Source organism: Pongo abelii, chromosome 1, assembly GCF_028885655.2.
Source record: "Pongo abelii isolate AG06213 chromosome 1, NHGRI_mPonAbe1-v2.0_pri, whole genome shotgun sequence".
NCBI classification, from domain to species: Eukaryota; Metazoa; Chordata; class Mammalia; order Primates; family Hominidae; genus Pongo; species Pongo abelii.
Window position 1 is genome coordinate 100,206,281 of NC_071985.2, and position 16,037 is coordinate 100,222,317.

The 16,037-nt window shown below is 42.6% G+C and overlaps 1 protein-coding gene across 8 annotated transcripts in view; it reads right to left on the bottom strand.

The window, feature by feature from the left end:
* Positions 1 to 16,037, bottom strand: part of RPRD2 (regulation of nuclear pre-mRNA domain containing 2) — a 114,472-nt gene that overhangs the window by 14,554 nt on the left and 83,881 nt on the right. For all 8 annotated transcript variants that reach the window (XM_054553410.2, XM_024249575.3, XM_054553405.2 and 5 more), the window contains 3 exons: positions 15,476 to 15,651; positions 4,366 to 4,648; positions 1,606 to 1,863 (listed from right to left, as the gene is read on the bottom strand). In XM_054553410.2, the coding sequence (XP_054409385.1) occupies positions 1,606 to 1,863; positions 4,366 to 4,648; positions 15,476 to 15,651 (717 nt within the window). The remainder of the gene's footprint in view (positions 1 to 1,605; positions 1,864 to 4,365; positions 4,649 to 15,475; positions 15,652 to 16,037) is intronic.

A 16,037-nucleotide genomic window follows, 5' to 3' on the forward strand; every position in this document is an offset into this window, starting at 1 on the left:
TCCTGCCTCAGCCTCCCAAGCAGCTGGGACTACAGGCGCCCACCACCATGCCCGGCTATTTTTTTGTATTTTTAGTAGAGACGGAGTTTCACCATGTTGGCCAGGATGATCTCGATCTCTTGACCTCGTGATCCACCCGCCTCGGCCTCCCAAAGTGCTGGGATTACAGGCGTGAGCCACCACGCTCGGCCATAATTTTTGTTTTTTTAAGTAGAGATGGGGTTTCGCCATGTTGTCCAGGTTAGTCTCCAACTCCTGGCCTCAAGTGATACACCTGCCACCTGCCTCCACCTCCCAAAGTGGTGGGATTGCAGGCGTGAGCCACCACACCTGGCCCTATAGTATTCTTCATAACAGTAAAAAACTGGAAACATACTAAGTGCCTAATAATAAAGGATTAGATAAGTTACCAAATGCTATGGAGCTATTAAAAATGATGTAGAGAAATATTTAATGATTCATAAAAACATTCAAGATACGTAATTAACTTTTAAATAGCTAGTTTTGAAACAGTATATGTAATACACTTAAATTACTTTTTAAAAAATTGTTACAAATATTTAATTCTCCAAAACATTCATATACACATATATTTTTAAGGGTAAACACAAGTGGTTTCCTTTGGGGTAACAGGATTATAGATATTTATTAAAAATTTTTTTTTCATTTTTAATTTTTTATTTAGAGATAGGGTCTCACTATATTGCCAAGGCTGGTCTCGAACTCTTGGCCTCAGGCAATCTACCATCTCGGCCTCCTAAAATGCTGAGATTACAGGGATGAGCCACCATGCCTGGCCTAGATATTTATTTCATTCTCTTTGCTTATTTTCCAATTTTTCTATAATGACCCATTATTGGATTGTTTTATTTTTTAATTTAACAATTAATTTAGCTGGGTGCAGTGGCTCACGCCTGTAATCCCTGCACTTTGGGAGGCCAAGGTGGGTGGATCACCTGAGGTCAGGAGTTCAAGACCAGCCTGACCAACATGGTGAAATCCCATCTCTACCAAAAATACAAAATTAGCCGGGCATGGTGGCACATGCCTGTAGTCCCAGCTATTTGGGAGGCTAATGCAGAATTGCTTGAACCTGGCAGATGGAGGCTGCAGTGAGCCAAGTTTGCACCCATTGCACTCCAGCCTGGGTAACATGACTGAAACTCCATCTCAGGAAAAAAAAAAAATAAAAATAATAATAATAAATTTAAAAAAATCAACAACAGACTGGGCACGGTGACTCACGCCTGTAATCCCAGCACTTTGGGAGGCCGAGGTGGGTGGATCACCTGAGGTCAGGAGTTCGAGACCAGCCTGGCCAACATGGTGAAACCCCATCTCTACTAAAAATACAAAAATTAGCCGGGTGTGGTAGCAGGTGCCTGTAATCCCAGCTACTTGGGAGGCTGAAGCAGCAGAATCACTTCAACCCGGGAGACAGAGGTTGCAGTGAGCCAAGATTGCGCCACTGCATTCCTGCCTGGGAGACAGAGCGAGACTCTGTCTAAACAACAACAACAACAACAAACCCCCCCAAAACAGATTAATGATTCAATTTAAAAAGATGGAAATTAACTTTTTATCCTCCTTACTGGGCTTACTTACCAGTATTTTTCATGACTGACGTTAAACTGCTAAGGATGGAACTGATCTTTGCCAGATCCACATTAGCCAGGTTTGGCAAAGCCAACGCTGGGGAAGGGGAAAGAGAAGTATTCACAGGCTTTGGAAGAGGTGGAGTTGCTGTCATGGTCACAGGCACTGGGGTACATGAAGAGGCCTTTGAGATATTTTCTGTTGGCTTTGTAGGTACGGAAGTGGATACAGCTGACTTCTCTGCAGGTTTTTCCTTCCTGTCCTCGACTGTTTCAACAAAGAAAAGAGATATTACATCCTACTACTTTCCAGACTTTGCTTCCTATATGAAATAACATGTTCTAATATTTCCGGACTTGGGGGAAAAGGCACTACTTTAGAGAAAACGACTCACTTCATGCTTTTTTGAAAAAGTCATACTCTTCATAATTTATGATAATTCCCACCTTTAATATCTGCTTAAAAGCAATTTCCAGCTGGGGACAATGGCTCATGTGAGGTCAGGATTTCGAGACCAGCCTGGTCAACATGGTGAAACCCTGCCTCCACAAAAAATACAAAAAATTAGCTGGGTGTGGTGGCAGGTGTCTATAATCCCAGCTACTACAGAGGCTGAGACACGAGAATCGCTTGAACCGAGGAGGCAGAGGTTGCAGTGAGCCGAGACTGTGCCACTGCATTCCAGCCTGGGCAACAAAGTGAGACTCCTGTCTCAAAAAAAAAAAAAAAAAAAAAGCAAGCGATTTCCAGAATTTATCTTGTATCTTACTTTTCAATGATTCCTTTGCATTTTCTTAGTATTTGTGTATTAAATTTGTACAATTCAAGAAGCATGTTATTATTTGGTACACATTTGTGTTCTGTCTTTTGGAAATGATATTTGTCATAAATTGTCCTGTGTTTTTCTTTTCCATTAACCTGAGAACCTTCTAAGAACTTCTGTTCTTAGAAACAGAACCTCTATACTGTTCATTGTATTTTCCTCTGGCTTCCTGAAACTGCCCAATTGGGGGGTGCAATCAGGCACTAACTAATTTGAAACTACAATGTTTTAACTCTTGATCCCCTTCAATAATTACTTTTAATGTTTTAAAGGCTGTATCAATAGTGCATTGAATTCAACAGGAGTCAAACTATCTAATAAGATTTATAAAGGCTGGGGATATAAGAGAAACAATTCACCAATTCAGGTTATTTCTGAAAGTGTGATTAACAAACTGACTTTGGAATTCTTGATGGTCAAAAGTGACAGAGAATAAGGAATTCCAGTACAAGTGACCCCCATCCCAAAACAGTGCTATTTAACATGAATACAATTTAAGCCACATATGCCACATATGTAAGTTTAAATTTTCTAGCAGCCAAATTAAAAAAAAAAAGAATCAGGGCCGGGCATGGTGGCTCAAGCCCACCTCCCAGCACTTTGAGAGGCTGAGGCAGGCGGATCACTTGAGGTCAGGAGTTCGAGACCAGCCTGCCCAACATGGTGAAACTCCGTCTTTAATAAACATACAAAAAATAGCCAGGTGTGGTGGTATGCATCTATAATCAATCCTAGCTACTCGGGAGGCTGAGGCAGGAGAATTATTTGAACCCAGGAGATGGAGGTTGCAGTGAGCCAAGATTGCACAACTGCACTCCAGCTTGGGCGACAGAGGGAAACTCTCTTTTTCTCTCAAAAACAAACAAATAAAAAGAAACAGACATATGTAATTTAAAAAATCTATTTTATTAATCCTAATATATCCCAAATATTTTCATTTCTGTGTTATAAATATAAAAATTATTAATGAGATATTTTAACTCTTTGGGAGAGTTTCTGCCACCGTGCTCGGCCTAGTTTCTGGACTCCAATGTGTCTGGTATTTTTTTTTTTTTTTTTTGGAGAGAGGGTCTCCCTCTGTCATCTAGGCTGGAGTGCAGTGACATGATCTTGGCTCACTGCAACCTCCGCCTCCCAGGCTCAAGTGATTCTCCTGCCTCAGCCTTTCCAGCAGCTGGGACTACAGACGCATGCCACCACGCTGGCTAATTTTTATATTTTTTGTAGAGACGGGGTTTCACTATGTTGCCCAGGCTGGTCTTAAAGTCCTGGACTCAAGCAATCTGCCCGCCTCAGCCTCACAAAGTGCTGAGATTACAGGCATGAGCCACCGCACCCGGCCTTAATGTGTATTTTATACTTACAGCACATCTCAAGTTGGACAAGCTTCATTTCAAATGCTTAGCCGCAGGTAGCTAGTAGCTACTTTCCCCCCACCGTCCCCACAAGACGGAGTCTCACTCTGTTACCCAGACTGGAGTGCAGTGGCATGATCTCAGCTCACTGCAACCTCTGTCTCTCAGGTTCAAGCGATTCTCTTGCCTCAGCCTCCCGTGTAGCTGGAATTACAGGTACCTGCCACCATACTTGGATAAGTTTTGTATTTTTAGTAGAGACAGGGTTACACCATGTTGGCTAGGGTGGTCTCGAACTCCTGACCTCAGGTGATCCGCCTGCCTTGGCCTCCCAAAGTGCTGGGATTACAGGCATGAGCCACCGTCCATGGCCTAGTAGCTACCATTTTAACAGTGCAGATACTGAGCAATGATTCTTAACACATTTGGCACATCAAATCCTCAACAACTGCTCTAGAGATTATAATGCTACCTTGTTGTTCTATCTTTTAAGAAATGAACTATCTTTCAATACCTGCCTGTGATGTATTCATTGCTGAGAAGGCAAAACAGATAAGGAATAAGTTGTCTATTAATCACATAAGGACATACCAATGATTTTTGACCCATCATCTTCCACATCTGAGAGTTCCATGTCTTCCACATCACGATTATCTGTCACAGGTTCAGGTGTGGCAGATTTCTCACTCTCCATGGTTGGTGACTGGGATTCCTCACCTCCCATTCCCTGAAAAGGAGACTCAGAACCAGTCGGGGAGGGAGCGTCCATGCTTGGGGAAGGAACTGGTGATTCTTCAGGATCTGGAAGGGTTGACTTCAATTGATCCAACTTCTTCTTTAAATTGTTTACTCGGTTAGCAAAGGTTTTATATGCCTAAAAGAGAAAAAAGGAGTTTACTCCTTGGAAAAAGACCAGAAAGTTAACATTTTTTCTTTTTGAGGCAGAGTCTCACTTTGTCACCCAGGCTAGAGTGTAGTGGCACGATCTCGGTTCATTGCAACCTCTGCCTCCGGGGTTGAAGTGATCCTTCTACCTCACCATGCCTGGCTAATTTTTGTATTTTTAGTAGAGATGGGGTTTCACCACGTTGGCCAGACTGGTCTCGAACTCCTGGCCTCAAGTGATCCATACGCCTCAGCCTCCCAAAGTGCTGGGATTATAGGCATGAGCCACCAAACCCAGCCTCTTCTTTTTTTTTTGAGATGGAATTTCGCTTTTGTTGCCCAGGCTGCAGTGCAGTGGCATGATCATAGCTAACCGCAACCTCTGCCTCCCGGGTTCAAGTGATTCTCCTGCCTCAGCCTCCCGAGTAGCTGGAATTACAGGCATGCACCACCACGCCAGGCTAATTTTTGTATTTTTAATAGAGACGGGGTTTCACCATGTTGGCCAGGCTGGTCTTGAACTCCTGATGTCAGGTAATCCATGCGCCTTGGCCTCTCAAAGTGCTGGGATTACAGGCTTGAGCCACCGTGCTTGTAATCCCAGCTTTTTTTTTTTTAAATAAAATTTTATTTTCTTAAATGAGAGATGAGGTCCTGCTATGTTATCCAAGCTAGTCTTGAACTCCTCGGCTCAAGTGATCCTCCCACCTCAGCCTCCCAAAATGCTAGGATTGCAGGCATACACCACCATCCCTGGCCACCCATTTTGACTCTGATTAGATTTTTTGACTATTATTAACCACGTACATTGCTGGCACAAACAAGATAATACATAATCTGTCAAGCATGCAGGAGTTTCTAGTTTCTGCTTTTTATACTCCCTAAGTGAATATTACCATCCACACAGTTGCCTGAGTTAGAAACCCAGCAGTTATCTGTAATTTATATTCCCTTGCTCCTGCTTATCTATCCAACCAACCAATATTTATTGAGAGCCTAAATGTATCTTCTAGGTACTGGAGATACAGCAAGAAATGAGACAGACAAAAAAAATCAAATCCAAAAATAAAGCAAAGCCTGGGAGGTCAGATGCTATTGTTTTAAAAAACAGGGGCTGGGCCTGGTGGTTCACGTCTGTAATCTCAGCACTTTGGGAGGCTGAGGCAAGGAGGATCACTTGAAGCCAGGAGTTCAAGATCAGCCTGGGTAACACAGTGAGATACTGTCTCTACAAAAAAATCAAAAAAATTAGCTGGGCATAGTAGCATGCGCCTGTAGTCCCAGTTGCCTTAGTGCCAGCTACTTAGGGGGCTGAGGTGGGAGGACTGCTTGAGCCCAGGTCAGGGCTGCAGTGAGCAGTGATCACACCACTGCACTCCAGCTTGGGTGACAAAGCGAGACCTTATCTCAAAACGAAAATACAGTTTGTTGTAAAAGAAGTTTTAGGTGTTAGAAAATTATTGCAAAGATAGTTCCCATATACCCTATATCCAATTTTCCCTATTATTAACATCTTATATTAGTATGATACACTTGTCACATTAATGAACCAATATTCATAATTATTAACAAAAGTCCACACTTTAGATTTCCTCAGGATTTTTTTTTTTTTACCTAATGTCCTTTTCTAACCTAGGATCCCATCCAAGATACCACAGAATATTTAGTAGTCATGTCTTCTTTCTCCTTAGACTCCTCTTGTTTGTGACATTTTGTTGGACTTTCTTTTTTTTTGAGATGGAGTCTCGCTCTGTCGCCCAGGCTGGAGTGCAGTGGCGTGGTCTTGGCTCACTGCAACCTCTGCCTCCTGGGTTCAAGTGATTCTCCTGCCTCAGCCTCCCGAGTAGCTCCGGGGATTACAGGTGTGCGCCCCCACATCTGGCTAATTTTTGTATTTTTAGTAGAGACGGGGTTTCACCATGTTGTCCAGGCTGGTCTTGAACTGCTGACCTCATGATCAGCCTGTCTCGGCTTCCCAAAGTGCTGGGATTACAGGCGTGAGCCATCGCACCCGGCCTGGACTTTCACTGGTTTTGATGATCTTGACAGCTTTCAAAAGTACTGGTCAGGTATTTTGTAGATTGTCAATTGAGATTTGACTGATATTTTTCTCATGGCTAGACTGGGGTAATGAGTTTTTGGGTGGAAGGCCACAGAGGTAAATTGCTACTGTGATCACACTGTATCAAGGGCACATACAATCAATACGACTTACCACTGTTGATGTTAATATTGACCACTTGGCTTAAATCCTACTGATGTCCTGATGGTCTTAATTGCTAATGTCTTAAAGATATCTTTTGAATTTTTCATTTTTTGAGAGTCGATGACCAGTAGATTGTGTTATTATTTTGTTTTGTAAATTCAAGAACCTTTATTTTATTTCAGACAGGGTCTCGTTCTATCACCCAGGCTTGAGTGTAGTGGCACGATCATAGCTCACTGCAGCCTCCGCCTCCCAGGTTCAAGCGATCCTCCCACCTCAGCCCTCCAAGTAGCTGGGACTACAGGCACATACCACCACTCCTGGCTAATTTTTGTATTTTTTGTTGAGACAAAATTTCGCCATGTTGGCTAGGTTGATCTCAAACTCCTGATCTCAGGTGATCCGCCTGCCCCAGCCTCCCAAAGTGCTGGGATTACACGTGTGGGCCACTGTGCCCAGCCAAGAAGCATTATTTTTAAAAAGATATGAATACATTAGAATCTAGCTTTTTGCTTTTGATGTAACTGAGTAGCTTATAGTAGACTATTGCTCCCATCAAGAACAAGTAGAAAAGCCAGATACACAGACACACTTGTTTAAATGTACTGGAGAGTGCTAACGCCACCAAAAACTAAGTGGCAAACACTATCAGAGGGAAAGCATGGAGAGCTAAGCTGACATTATTTTCTTGTAGGATTCTGCTGATTCTGGGGAGCTAGGCAAGAAGCTGAGAATTAAGGCAAAAAGGACAAGAGAGGGCCACTATTAAATAAAGAGAAAAAAGCAGAGCTTTTAACAGTCTTGCTGGTCTTAACAGGCAAAAATTAGAGGCCTGAAAGGCCAAGATTCTGATGAAAGAGGAAAGAGAGAACTGGCTCAACAATTTTTCCTTCAAGATATTTGCTGAATTCTGAAGCTGCTTGAGAGGGAAGAAGCCAAGCAGAAAACCTTCGAAAAAGCAGTGGTCTCATAGTGATGAGGAAACAAGGACTAGACAGTTCAAATCATGCCATGGAGAAGGGGGCTTAGTGATCATTCCAGGCTCTCTGTGGGAAAAATCTACATTCCAGAAGCTGGAGTGAACCAGAGGTAGAACAAGTCTTGCTTAAACTGCAATTCAGCGTCAAGTCAGTTAGGTTTCAGATTTAATTAATATGACCAGCCTCAATATCTGCCTAGCAAAACAAGGGTGAACTGTCTCTGAAGGAAGAAAAATCATCCAGAGACTCCATAATCTTTTAATGTTCAGCATTCAATAAAAAATTAGCAGGCATGCTAAGAGATAGGTCCAAATGGCTAAAAAGAAAATGCAGACACTACATTAGCAGCTACCTCTGGGCACTAAACAAAACAAAACAAAAACACCAAACACCACTAACATACCCGTAACAGATGAAGCCAATATTGGAACTATATGACAAAACCCAAACAGCTATGATTAATATGTTTATGAAAATAGTGAAAAATTTCTTTCCCTTCCTCTGTGAACAATTCAGTCCAAAACCCATTAGCTGGAGCTGAGGGAAAAAACTCAGTGGCTTAGAGAGAATGGACCCAAAAATGAGTGAGAAAAATGTCTGCATGGGAGGGAGGCATTGCAAAGGATGTTGGAGCCTAAGCAGGATAAAAAGAAAACCCATAAAGGTGGAGAGAGATGGAAGTGCTGGGAGACTGGCCACAACTGATTAAGTAAAAATACTAAGGCCAGGCGCGGTGGCTCATGCCTGTAATCTCAGCACTTTGGGAGGCCAAGGAGGGCAGATCATGAGGTCAGGAGTTCAAGACCAGCTTGATCAATATGGTGAAACCTCGTCTCTACTAAAAATACAAAAATTAGCTGGGCATGGTGGTGTGTGCCTGTAGTCCCAGCTACTCAGGAGGCTGAGGCAGGAGAATCGCTTGAACCCGGGAGACAGAGGTTGCAGTGAGCCAAGATTGTGCCACTGCGCTCCAGCCTGGGGGACAGCGCAAGGCTCCATCTCAAAAAAAAAAAAAAAGTAAATATATTGAAGACAAGGGAGCAAGGTTTTACACTGTTAGAAAAGCAACTAGTAGTGTAAAAAAGCGGGGGCAGTGGCTCACGCCTGTAATCTCAGCCCTTTGGGAGGCAGAGGCAGGTGGATCACCTGAGGTCAGGAGTTTGAGACCAGCCTGGCCAACATGGTGAAACCCCATCACTGTTAAAAATACAAAACTAGCCAGGCGTGGTGGCGAATGCCTGTAATCCCAGCTACTTGGGAGGCCGAGGTAGAAGAATTGCTTAAAGCTGGGAGGCGGAGGTTGCAGTGAGCTGAGATCGTGCCACTGCACTCCAGCCTGAGCAACAAGAGTGGAAAGTTCGTCTCAAAAAAAAAAAAAAAAAAAAAGAAAGGGATATGTCAAAAGAACACAGAAAGGAGCTCACATTGACCAAATCTTTGTCAAACTGAGCATCAAAGTAAATATTAGTAGTAATGAATTAAAACAGTGAGTAAATAGGATTCAAGTCCATTCATATAAATAAATGAATACATCGAAAGTCTGGTAAGGAACAAGATATTTACATAGTTTCAAAGTACTTCCTCACAAAACACTCATTAATTGGTAATTAGTTTTTTAGGGCAGTGGTTAATTAAGTACCACACAATGAGTGGCTTAAAACAACAGAAATTTATTGTCTCTGAAGGCTAGTGGTCCAAAATTAAGATGTCAGCAGGCTGTGCTCTCTCTGACGCTGGGCAGAATTCTTCCTTGCCATTTCCTGGTTTCTGGTGGTGCCCATCAATCCTTGATGTTTTTGGCTTGTAGCTGCATCGCTCCAATATCTGCCTATGTTGTCACATGATGTTCTCCCTGTGCTTCTGTCCAGTTTCTCAGTTTCTCTTTTTTTTTTTTTTTTTTTTTTGAGACAGAGTCTTGCTCTCTTGCCCAGGCTGGAGTGCAATGGTGTGATCTCGGCTCACTGCAACCTCTGCCTCCTGGGTTCAGGCGATTCTCCTGCCTCAGCCTCCCAAGTAGCTGGGATTACCGGTACCCGCCACCATGCCTGGCTAATTTTTCCTATTTTTAGTATAGACGGGGTTTCACCATATTGGCCAGGCTGGTCTTGAACTCCTGACCTCAAGTGATCCGCCTGCCTCAGCCTCCCAAAGTGCTGGGATTACAGGTGTGAGCCATTGCGCCCAGCCAGTTTCCCTCTTCTTATATGGACATCAGTTATATCGGATGATTAAGGCCCACCCCAGTGAACTCATTTTAACTTGATTATATCAGCAAAGACCCTATTTCCAAATAAGGTCACATTCACATGTACTGAAGGTTAGGGCTTTAACACATCTTTTTGGGGTACATGTTTTTTTTTTTTTTTTTTTTTTTTGAGACGGAGTCTTGCTCTGTCACCCAGGCTGGAGTGCAGTGGCGCGATCTTGGCTCCCTGCAAGCTCTGCCTCCCAGGTTCACGCCATTCTCCTGCCTCAGCCTTCCAAGTAGCTGGGACTACAGGCGCCCGCCACTGTGCCTGGCTAATTTTTTGTATTTTTTAGTAGAGACGGGGTTTCACAATGTTAGCCAGGATGGTCTCGATCTCCTGACCTTGTGATCCGCCTACCTCGGCCTCCCAGAGTGCTGGGATTACAGGCTTGAGCCACTGCGTCCGGCCTGGGGTGCATAATTTAACCCAAAACAATTACCAAGGGAAAACTTTATAATGGACAAGCCTGGAAGATGCCACATTAATCAGAATATCAAGGAGAACATTACAGGTAGTGAGATAAACCAAACCTGTGTGCCATCTCCCAAGATGAAACACGAAGAACACAGAATCACTTCTGTGATATTCCTTCTGAAGATGCATAAACTCAGTCTGATCACAAAGAAATATCAAATAAACTCAAACTGGGAAACATTATACAAAATATTTGACTTGTAATCTTCAAACATATTTAGGTCATGAAAATCAAGGAGAAAGCTAAGAAACTGTTCCAGATCAAAGGAGAATAAAGAGAGATGACACCGAATGCAACTTGTGATTCTGGATAGGATCTTTTCCTATAAAAACTGGCCAACTTGAATTGGTTCTGAGGATTAGATTATAAGTGTGTCAAAGTATCAATTAATTTCCTGATTACATAACTACACCTGGAGGGGCACGGTGGCTCACGCCTGTAATCCCAGCACCTTAAGAGGCCGAGGCAGGTGGATCACCTGAGGTCAGGAGTTTGAGACCAGTCTGGTCAATATGGAGAAACCCTATCTCTACTAAAAATACAAAAAGTGGTGGTGGGCGCCTGTAGTTCCACCTACTCGGGAGGCTGAGGCAGAAGAATCGCTTGAACCCAGGAGGCGGGGATTGCAGTGAGCCAAGATCGCGCCACTGCACTCTAGCCTGGGTGACACAGTGAGACTCGTCTCTAAATTTCTTTTTTTTTTTTTTTTGAGATGGAGTCTCGCTCTGTCGCCCAGGCTGGAGTGCAGTGGCACGATCTCGGCTCACTGCAAGCTCCGCCTCCCAGGTTCACGCCATTCTCCTGCCTCAGCCTCCCGAGTAGCTCGGACTACAGGCGCCTGCCACCACACCCAGCTAATTTTTTGTATTTTTAGTAGAGATGGGGTTTCACCATGTTAGCCAGGATGGTCTCGATCTCCTGACCTCGTGATCCACCCGCCTGGGCCTCCCAAAGTGCTGGGATTACAGGTGTGAGCCACTGCGCCCGGCTAAATAAATACATACATACATACAAACAACTGATGGTTATGTAGGAGAGTATGTCCAGTAGGAAATACACACTAAAACATTTTGGATAATGGGGTACAAGCAACTTATTTTCAAATAATTCAGGAAAAAAAGGTCTTCATACTGTACTTGAGATCTTCATAATGGTGAGATTTAAAAAGATGAATAAATTTTACCAGAAAATTGAACTCTTTCTTTAAAAAAATTCAGTGGCAATTCTAGATCTGAAAAGTAAACCAACTAAGAATAGATGGGTTTGGTTTAATCATAGATAAGATTCAACAGAATAAAATATTAATGAATTAAAAGACTAGTTAGTAGAATATCTAGAAGGAAGCAGAGAGAGAAATAAAAGATGGAAAATTCAGAAAGGACTATAAAAAAAGGCATTTGGAACACAACAATGAGATCCAATATACATACTAATGTGAGTTCCAAGAGGAGAGGAGGGAGATGAAACAGAAACAATAATTGAGATCAACAGCTGAGAATTTTTGAAAATTTATAAAAAACATGAAGCCATTTATTATGGGTGAATTATCTATCTCTGCACCCACTGACTCATATGTTGAAGTCCTCACTCCTAGTACCCCAGAATTATTTGAAGACAGGATTTCTACAGAGGTAATCAAGTGAAGTGAGGTCAGGATGGGCCCTAATCTAATATGACTGGTATCCTTATAAAAAGGTGAAATCTGGGAGATGGAAGGAGGGAGAAAGAAGGAAGGAGGGAGAGGAAAGGAGAGAGGAAGAGAGGAAGAGAGACTACATGCAAGCAAAAATAGGAGATAAAACAGAATCTAAAAATTATTTGATTAATTAAAAAAAGCAGAAAAGGAGTAACCAAGAAAAGGACACACAGGACAAATAGAAAGATGGTAGACTTAAACCCAAGCATATCAATAAGTAGACTAAACACTGCAAAGTCAAAGATTTTCAGACTAGATCAAAACATAACAATAAAACTAAAACAAGATCCAACTATATGCTGTTTGCAAAAGATATACTTAAATATAAAAACTCATGGGATGCAACTTAGAAGGAAATTTACTGTATTAAATGTATACATTTCCTAAAAGCTGAAAATCAACCTGCTTATCCATTAGCCAATTCGGGGTTGGGCGGTGGGAGAAAATCAATGATATAAGACATTTTAATGTATTTTTCCTTTTCTTTCTTCTTTTAATGTACAGAAGGGTCTCACAATGTTGTCCAGGCTAATCTCGAACTCCTGGCCTCAAGTGATCCTCCTACCTCAGCCTCCCAAAGTGTTGGAATTACAGGCAGCAGCCACTGTGCCCAGCCTAAGACGTTTCTAAATATAAGGTCAGACAAAATTTCTCTCTCACAAACACTTTTTTTTTTGGGAAATTACTTGAGAATGCTCCAGTACAATGACAGAAACCAAGAAAAAAAGACATGGAATCTGGAAAATAGAGGACTCAACTCAGGACAACAGTTAAGAGCTATTTTAGCCTGAGACTTACGGAATAACCTAAACTGGGGAAGGAAAATGAAAATTCAGGTAGGGAGGACCCGGGGGAAAAGGGAATTCAGAATAGCTGGTGTGATGGAGAATTTAAAAAGGCTATGCAAGGGCAAACAATAAAAGAGAAAACAATACTCTAGGAAAAAAACAAAACTTCTAGTACAACTATAGTTACCACAAAACCTTGCAATGAACAATGTTTACAGAGTTATAATGTAAGCTTTTTGAAAAATTGTTTTTCAACCTTTAGAGTAGCAAAGAGTAATTAAGTATGTTTATAGAATAGAATGTAAATATTACCAACTTTGACAATACAGAAGTAAATATAGTTGGCTGGGTGTGGTGGCTGATGCCTATGGTCCCGTCACTTTGAGAGGCCGAGGCGGGTGGATCACTTGAGGCCAGGAGTTCAAGACAAGCCTGTCCAACATGGTGATACCCTGCCTCTACTAAAAAAACAACAATTAGCCAGGCATGATGGCATGCGCCTGTAGTCCCAGCTACTGGGGAGGCTGAGGCAGGAGAATCACTTGAACCCAGGAGGTGGAGGTTGCAGTGAGGCCAAGAGTGCGCTACTGCACTCCAGCCTGGGTGACAGAGTGAGACTCCATCTCAAACAACAACAACAACAACAAAAAGTAAATATAGTTGATTGAAGCTGGAAAATTGAAGGGATAGATGAAAAATAATGGGAGCAAATAGGGATGCTACTAACCAAATTTTACGAAGTAGGGAGTCTAGTGTTAATGGTCAAAAAATAGTAAATACAGTCCTTTAATTTATAGATAACAGATTTAAAACAGTTATACAACAAAACTGGGAGAAGGAGAAAGGCGGGTGAGTATAAGCTAAATCCACATCTGTCATATCAGGAAGTTAACAGCTATTTCTAAAATAGGATAAATCAAGAAGGAACAATATGGGCACATCATTTACAAATATGGAAGCAAATGCCAGAAAAAAAATTGCAAAATGCGTTAAAAGGGATTGCTTCTACGAAGTAGGACTGGTGGGACCTACGGTACCATATGTTTTTACGACCATACACAGTGATTAAAACTTAAAAAAAAATTCATTATGGAACAGTTAGTTTCTTTCAGAGGTCATTAGACACATGCCCATTTATCACCTCTCTCCCTTTCTTGGGGGAATAAAAAAAAGTTCCCTGGCTGGGTGTGGTGGCTCACGCCTGTAATCCCAGCACTTTGGGAGGCCAAGGTGGGCAGATCACCTGAGGTAGGGAGTTTGAGACCAGCCTGACCAACATGGAGAAACCCCGTCTCTACTAAAAATATGAAATTAGCTAGGTGTGGTGGCACATGCCTGTAATCCCAGCTACTCGGGAGGCTGAGGCAGGAGAATCACTTGAACCTAGGAGGCGGAGGTTGAAGTGAGCCGACATCACGCCATTGCACTCCAGCCTAGGCAATAAGAGCGAAACTCCGTCTCAAAAAAAAAAAAAAAAAGTTCCTTAATTCAGTCAATTTACATGAAATTTGGTAACAGGATGTTTCCATCCAGTTTTCTGGTTAAGAAAAAAAGTAAGGCCAGGGACGGTGGCTCACACCTGTAATCCCAGCACTTTAGGAGGCCAAGGTGGGCAGGAGTTCAAGACCAGCCTGACCAATATGGAGAAACCTCATCTCTACTAAGAATACAAAAATTGGGCCGGGCGCGGTGGCTTATGCCTGTAATCCCAGCACTTTGGGGGACCGAGGCAGGCGGATCACCTGAGGTCGGGAGTTTGAGACCAGCCTGACCAACGTGGAGAAACCTCGTCTCTACTAAAAATACAAAATTAGCCAGGCATGGTGGTGCATGCCTGTAATCCCAGCTACTCAGCGGGGCTAAGGCAAGAGAATCGCTTGAACCCGGGAGGCGGAGGTTGCTGTGGGCTGAGATCGCACCACTGCACTCTAGCCTGAGCAACAAGAATGACAAACTCCGTTTCAAAAAAAAAAAAAAGAAAAAAAAAGACCCAGGTCTTATTCTACCACCACCACTTACTAGCTGTATTACCTTGTACAAGGTTCCTAATCCTCATAATTTCTTCTATTTTTTTTGAGACGGGTCTCACTCTTGTTGGCCAGGCTGGGGTGCAGTGGCGTGATCACAGCTCAATGAAGCCTGAGATCACACTCAGATAATTTCTGTACTTTTTTGCCAGATACAGGGTTTCACCATGGTGCCCAGGCTGGTCTCAAAGTCCTGGGCTCAAGCAATCCTCCTGCCTCAGTCTCCCAAAGTGCTGGGATTACAGGTGTGCACCACAGCACCTATCCCAAAACTAATTTCATCTGCGATAAGGAGATAAAAATGCGTATCCTAACAGAGTTAGATAATGCATGTTAACAATCTCTGAAATATAGTAACAAGCATTCAGTATGAGACAGCTTTAATTATTACTTACATTGGCCACCACTTTTACTTCTTTGTATTGTGCTTCATAGAAAATTCCAGCATTTTCCAGTGCTTCTGTTAATGAGGGTCCATTTTTCACCTGCTTATCTAATCCATTCACAAATTCTTCCAGCTTGGAGCTTGCCTCTTCAAATTCTTTGGAGAACTTCTTCCCACCTGTTTTATCTAAAATGACATAGTAAGTATTCATTTCAGGATAAAATAAAAAATAAAAAAATTTAGTCTTTTGACTTTTGAAGAAAACCTCTCTTTGTGAACATACTCTTGCTGCCTTATTGTGCAATACTCTACTACTCTTAGTTTCACAGTTTTTTTTTTTTTGAGATGGAGTCTCACTCTGTAGCCCAGGCTAGAACGCAGTGGCGCGATCTCGGCTGACTGCAAGCTCCGCTTCCCAGGTTCATGCCATTCTCCTGCCTCAGCCTCCCGAGTGGCTGGGACTACAGGCACCCGCCACCATGCCCGGCTAATTTTTTGTATTTTTAGCGGAGATGGGGCTTCACTGTGTTAGCCAGGATGGTCTCGATCTCCTGACCTCATGATCCACCCGC